This window comes from Pagrus pagrus (genome assembly GCF_965226575.1).
Source record: "Pagrus pagrus genome assembly, chromosome: 22".
Classification (NCBI taxonomy): Eukaryota; Metazoa; Chordata; class Actinopteri; order Spariformes; family Sparidae; genus Pagrus; species Pagrus pagrus.
In genome coordinates this window covers 3,133,621-3,140,680 of record NC_140204.1, presented here as the reverse complement: position 1 = coordinate 3,140,680, position 7,060 = coordinate 3,133,621, and the positions used below count along the sequence as shown (strand labels likewise).

The 7,060-nt window shown below is 44.7% G+C and overlaps 1 protein-coding gene across 2 annotated transcripts in view; it reads left to right on the top strand.

Annotated features, from left to right (window-relative positions):
* LOC311251145 (uncharacterized protein) overlaps positions 1 to 6,358 on the top strand; it is a 19,868-nt gene extending 13,510 nt beyond the window's left edge. For both annotated transcript variants that reach the window (XM_084343466.1, XM_084343465.1), the window contains exons 8-14: positions 404 to 474; positions 983 to 1,090; positions 1,199 to 1,269; positions 1,356 to 1,473; positions 1,575 to 1,739; positions 2,524 to 2,619; positions 3,032 to 6,358. In XM_084343466.1, the coding sequence (XP_084199592.1) occupies positions 404 to 474; positions 983 to 1,090; positions 1,199 to 1,269; positions 1,356 to 1,473; positions 1,575 to 1,739; positions 2,524 to 2,619; positions 3,032 to 5,449 (3,047 nt within the window). In that variant the 3' untranslated portion in view covers positions 5,450 to 6,358. The remainder of the gene's footprint in view (positions 1 to 403; positions 475 to 982; positions 1,091 to 1,198; positions 1,270 to 1,355; positions 1,474 to 1,574; positions 1,740 to 2,523; positions 2,620 to 3,031) is intronic.
* The last annotated feature ends 702 nt before the right edge of the window (positions 6,359 to 7,060 follow it).

Below are 7,060 nucleotides of genomic sequence, written 5' to 3'. Positions count from 1 at the left end.
TGTTGTTGTTGTTGTTGTTGTTGTTGTTGTTCGTCTCCATATTTGGTACAAACGTCTGATGCAAGCTGAGACGTCATAAAACCCAAAACACTCACGCACACGACACACACTCGCACCTGGACTATTTTTAGCAGTGTGTGTGTGAACTCGATAACGAACATGCTAACACTGTCGCTGACACACACACACACACACACACACACACACACACACTGCTCCACACAGGGATTTTAGGCTTTCTAATCTTTTTATTGTTTGTTAAATGTTTCTTTTCTGTTTCCACATGATGGTCTGAAGCAGCAGATGTCTGTTTGTCTGTTTGTTTGTTTGTTTGTGTACTGATGCAACTAAAACCTCCTCTTCCTCCTCCTCCTCCTCCTCCTCTCCTCCTCTTCCTCCTCAGAGTTGATGTGTTGTGAGGAGCTGCATGCTGTTCTCCACCTGGTGCTGCAGGCTGGAAACATCCTCAACGCTGTGAGTGGAAACAAACTGCTTCCATCAATAATTAGTCAGACAACAGAGAACAGGCTGCTCAGCTCAGCCTTTCACTTCCTGCCTCACTCACTCGTTATGTTCTTGATCAACCAGCTCTTCACTGAAGATCTCCGATGTTTCAACTGAGGAAAATGTCAAAAAAAAACTTGACCCTGCTCTTTAATCAAACACTCTTCATGAGTTCTGCATCATTTAAGACAGTTTATCCCAAATTCAGCCTCACATGTTTGGTATCTTTTGAAACTTTAGGTCCTCTACTGTGATTTTAAATAAAGTTGTGTGTGTTTGAATCATTGATGGCTGCCTGGTAAGAGTTTAAAATGGCCGAGCTGCAAGTTCAAAAGATTCAGATAAGTAAGAAAACAGCATCAGAACAGTTTATATAAGATGATTGTGTGTTTAATGAAATCATATAATAACTGTGTGTGTGTGGTGTGTGTGTGTGTGTGTGTGTGCGTGTGTGTGTGTGTGTGTGTGTGTGTTACAGGGAGGTTATGCAGGAAACGCGGTGGGTTTCAAGCTGTCGTCTCTTCTCTCTCTGGCCGACACGAAGGCCAACAAACCGGGCATGAACCTGCTGCACTTTGTCGCTCTGGTCAGTCACCTGTGTGTGTGTGTGTGTGTGTGTGTGTGTGTGTGTGTGTGTCCATGACATTGAGTAATGTACTAAAATAAACAACAACTTCTTCTTCTTCTCCTTCAGGAAGCTCAGAAGAAAGACGGCAGGCTGTTGGAGTTTCCTGTGAAGCTGAGTCACGTTCAGCCTGCAGCCAGGTCGGACTCCATGTTCACATAGCAACACTTTAAATCAACACTACATTTCCCATCAGCCCCTGTCACACCTCTGATCTTTTTTTTAGGATCTCCGTGGAGACGCTGGACGCCGAGCTGCAGTGGCTGACGTCTCGCACGCGGTCAGTAGAGGAGAACGTCCAGAGAGACACGGAGCTGCTGCAGCAACTGGACGACTTCCTGCAGGTGACACGCACACACACACACACACACACACACTAATTAATAAGTCATTTCAGCTGCTGTTTTGAACTAAACATGGTGTTTGCGTGTTTGTGTGTTTTCAGCGGGCCACCTCGTCTCTGTGCTCGCTGCGCAGCAGTCGGCAGCAGCTGAAGAAAGAAGGCAGCGAGCTGATCGACTTCTTCTGTGAAGACAGAGAGACGTTCAGGCTGGACGACTGCTTCAGCATCTTCAACACCTTCTGCTGCAGGTTCACCGCTGCTGTCAAGGTAACCGATGACACAACACCAGGCACCAGACGAAGTGTGAGGATCCTGCGCTGATACCACACTGAGAGAATATTCTGTGTGCTTTGTTGTGTTGTGTGTTTTGTTGTGTTGTGTGTTTTGTTGTGCTGTGTGTTTTGTTTTGTTGTGTGGATGTCGTTTGTGTTTTGTCTGTACTGTGTTGTTCTGTCTACTAATATACTGTATACATGACAATGTTATTACTACTTATGCATTTTTGTGGAAGCAGCAGTTATTTTTGACTGTTTTATATTATAATCATTATTTTTATTTTGGATTAGTCTGCTTGTTGTTTTCTTGATTAAAAAGTTTATTGTTTTGTTTGTAAAACCTCAAATAAAAGTGAGAGATGCTGCCACTTATCCTCAAATTAACACCTTCAGATGTCTCGTTCTGTCTAAACCTCAAAATGTTTCAGTTTACTGTCATCAAGACAAAGACCAGGAGCAATTTGTCACATTTGAGAAAAATGTTTCAGGAATTTCTGCATGAAAAATGACTTTGACACTGATATAATGATAATAATAAACTTTATTTATATGGCACTTTTCTTAACAAGGTTACAACGTGATTCACAAAACAAACAAACAAACCAGCAAATAAAAAAGCACCACATAAAAACAACACATGGATCATAAAACATCAAAGTTTCCTTCACCAGAACCAGGAGCAGTTTTCAGAACGCAGGCTTCTGCTGCCACCTGGTGCTCAAAGAGAGAGACGGCAGTTAAATAAAACTCCCTCTGGTCTGTTTGTCTCTCTGCAGGAGAACATGGAGAGGGAGGCGAAGGAGGCAGCTCGTCGACGGCGGATTCAGGAGCTGGAGGAGCAGAAGAGGCACTCCTGGGCCGGCGGTGAGGAGGTAGGGGGACACTTTTTCATATTAACATTTGTCATAAGTGATGAGATCCATTCAGAGGTGGTCTGGGCCACACTGAAGGACCGCCTACTCAACTAATGTCCTCTGTGAAAGAAGAAAAAGAGGGAGAGGAAGAAGAAAGAAGAAGAAAGTCTCTCTTAACCTGCTGATGCTAGCTGCAGATGTGTTTCACCTGATCCAACTATTGAACTAGTAACCACCAGACTCCCTTAACAAATCATAACATTTAACATTATTGCGTGAGGAGAAACTTAAAAAAGAAAAAGTTTGAAGCAGCTATGACAAAGTTTAAATCACTGGTGCTTTCTTGTAAATTCAGCATTAAACAAAAAACTGACACAAATACAGACAACCTGCTCGACTAACGGATTACTTCTGTCTGATTCTGTTGTAGGTGGCAGGAGCGTTCGGGTTGCGCTGCAGCAGCGAGACGGACATGTCAGCTGTCATGTCGCGGCACGACGATGCCGGGCTGCTGATGGAGCTTCTCACCCCGAAGTCCCGCCCGCGATCACCCAATCCTCTTGGACGCTCTGGTAGTTTAAGACGCTCCAGGAACTCTCCATCCAGCTCGCCGTCTTTTGCTGCCGACCGCGAGCTGAGCACGCTCCTGGGGATGGCAACCCTTGACCACAAAGTCACCCAGCAGCAAGGAAAAGGAGAGGCGAAGACAGCTTTTTTTTTTGCCTCACCTGAACCTCAACATAGAAGTCCAGGGATCTCCCCTCAGACTCGACCGCAAAGTCCAAGGGTCAATACATGCAGCTTCCCCCAAAACCAGCAGCCTCAAGCGGGCCAGATGGCTCCGCAAACCCACCTTTCATCTCCCAAGAGTGCACAAAACCATACAACCGCCGCTTACCTCAGCTACGATGCTACCCAGACTCAATTAAACACCATCAACCCCACAAATAAAGTCACAGTCAAACCTACCTCTGATGCAAACCAGCAATACGACCACAACAACAATGGCAACGATCGACTTGCAGACCATCAAACTCAATTTGGTTTGAGGAGGGATCTAACTCCACTAAACAATCCAGATTTTGTGGCTAGTGGCTGCAGTGATGAGAAGTTTGAACGCAGCTCTGCTACGACAGGAAACATGTCTGTCGTTTTAGAGAAATGTACTCTGGTGCCTGAGCTGAAAGTGTTCGACAAGGTCTTGACGAGCCACGAGGAAGGGACTCGCACCAGTCGCCTCCGTGGGTATCACCAGGATGATGTGGTAGTTACAGATTTGGAAGAAGAGGCAGTGGAAAAACCCCATGACAGGACGCTGCAGAATATCTCCGCAGAGAAATCTGATGCGAAGGTTTCTGAGACAAGCTCACAAAGAGAGGAAGAGGAGGTACGAGAGGAGAAGGTGGTGGTATGGTGTGTGACGGGAGTGTGCGAGGCAGCTGACGAGGTCACAGTATCAGACAACGAACATGCACATACTGAGGAGGATCAGTGTAGAAGTGACAATCAGGGAGGAAGCCAGCATTCTTCCTCTGCCTCAGCCAATCGCACGCCTTCAGAACCTCATCCAACCAATGAGAAGCCAGTGCCTGAACCCATCAGCAGCCAACCGGTGCCTGTCTCCCGCTGTGACGATCCGTCACATCCTGCCTCCTCGCCCAGGTGGCACCCTGCAGAACCTCCATCAGCCAATGAAGGGCCTTCTCTCACAGCAGGTGCCTCTGAGGAAGCTAAAGAAACAGCCAATCAGGAGGAAGAAGCAAAGGGTTCCACCAATGAGAAGAGAGATGTGGAGACTGTCCCAGAACAATCAACAGATGACAGAAGCAGATGTGAAACTGCTTCATGTGACACAACCAAGAAAAATACGGAAGATACTTCTTCCACCGATGGAAAGATCGAACCGGTAACTTTGTCATCCACCAGGAACCTCCCTACCTCCAGAACTCGATCCGCTGGGATGAAACCCACATCCACAAACAGCGCCTCAGCCGGCAACAAAAGCAAGCCTGTCCGCACCCTCACAAACTCCGAGAACCAGGGCATGAGGCGGGTCGTGCCCATCTCCAGAACCAGCCGAGGTGCTCCATCTCAGGGCAAACGCTCTGAGAAGCCTCCAGGTAACCACCGGGGCTCCTCTAACGGTCTCACCACCCCCTCCCTCCGACGAGGAGATCGGCCCTCAACCGCTCCTTCGTCCCGACGCTCCAGCATCATCAAGATACCCGACCCCAAGGACCAGAAGGTTTTAGGTACTCAGACATCTGTCCGAGTGCAGAACCAGGACCTGCAAAGGAAGCCGTCTATCCGTAAGACCTTAATGAAACCCAAACCCCAGCCGGAGGAGAAGATGTGTCGCTCCACACTGAGGGCACTCACTCAAGGAGGAGGAGGAAGCAGCATCAGTGCCCCTGCGACACCTTTGCACAAAGCCACCACTCCTTCATCATCAGCGCTTCCAAGTTTCGCCCAAAGCACTGCCTCCTCCTCTTTCAGACGAACCCACACCACCCTTGCTCCTCCTGCTCCTTCCCATCCACCCCAGACTGGCTCCCCGAAATCCTCCCCCAGGACCACCACCACCACCACCTCCTCCTCCTCCTCGCCTTTGATCCGAACAGGCTCGTTGAGAGTCTCCTCCACCTCCAGATCCTCAGATCTACTCAACCCGTCCTCCTCCTCTTCCTCCCTGTCGAGGTCTCAGAGCATCAGGGCACCTCCTCGCTCACCTCTCCACGACTCGCTGGTTCCCCCTAAAGGCCACCGGCGGAATGACAGCGGCACCTTCTCGGATAAGTCATCTCACTCAAGGGACTCGGGCAAGTCCACAAGGCCGAGCTGGAGATAACAGAGGATATCTGAGGCTGCATTCCAACATGAAGTCCAAGAATGTTTCTCCCACGCCATTCTTTCTTCACGAGAGGTGGAGTCAGAGGACACGTTCCAATATGAAGTAAAGACTCCTGTTTATGAGGGAGGAAATTATGCATTCCTGAACAAAAATCTCAAGTTTAGCTGAAGAAATAACGGAGGAAGAACATTTTTATATGAAGCACAGACACTGTTTCAGTTGATAGGCTTCATTCCTTTTATTTATCTCAGATGCATTTAGTTTCAAACCATACGGGCCGCATTCAAGATAAAGAATAAACTCACAATCATGAGGAAGTTTTCATGACATGACATGACATTTTGCTTCTTGAGAAAGTAAAACACAATGATTAGCGAAGTAAACTGGGATCCAAGCTCAAATAAATACACACCTGGCCTTCTGAAAGCAGCCACATCCGTCAGTTTTCATGGGAAATGGATGAAGGAAGTAAATAAAAGTCTGCATCGACAAACGTGTAACAATATTTTCTAGAACTGTAATGTTTTATGACCTGACTGAATCCCAGCCGGGTGTTTTGATTATGCACCTTTAACTTCACTAACCAAGCTGAGGAATCTCTGTACATCTGGCCTGATTCAATTAGAAAATCATATCATTATAATTATTATTGTATTTAAGAAAGAATAGATTGTTAAATCATTGAAAATCATGAAAAAATAGAGTGATTAGTTTAGACGAAGAGATCTTTAAAGTGTCTCTGATTCAAACCAACAGTGTCTGACTCACTGGGAAAAGTCTGCAGTGCCAAGTTTGTTCATATGAAGATATTTGTATGTTTATGTATCTTTATTTATGTATTATGAAGTTAATATTTGATATATATCATCTATCTACTAATGAATAAAGTATTATTCATCAAACTCACTGGACTTTTGTTTCTCTCAACCAGATCTCATTCACAAATACTTACAAAAATACTTTATGTTTAGTTTTAAGTACCTAATGTTAGCATGCTAAATTAAGATGGTAACATGATAAACCTTTTACCTACTAAACAGCATGTTAGCATGCTAATGTTTGACGTTAGCTTGAAGCACAGTCAGAAATTTTGATGTTTTTGTTAAAGTTTTGTTTTGAGAAAAATGATACAAATAAAAACTTAAAAGAAACGTTTTTAATAATAATATTAATAGTAATGATAGCAACTATTCACATGCATTAAACTTCTTGATATGTTATTGATCAATCAAGCTAACAACGTTGAGCTCCTAGATCGTGAAAACGGTTGCAGAGTAATGCTCGAGTTTGTTTTGTAGATGATTGCAATGGTTAAAAAAATGAAAGTAATTTGTTTTTACCTGCCGAAATATTTCTGGGTATAAATCAGGTTTTTTTTTATTGATTTACCATTATTTTTGTACTTTTATTACATGTATCGCAAATAAAATGTGCATTATTGTGTTAGGAGTTGATAATAATAAAGTACTGTAGGTATTAATTCATAAAATAAAACGGCATACCTTTGTTAAACGTCATAAACTAAAGAAAATAAATAAATAAACCCAAATCAAATGAAGTTTTGTTTAACAACCACAAAGGCGCGCGTAAACAAGGCGCGTGACGTCA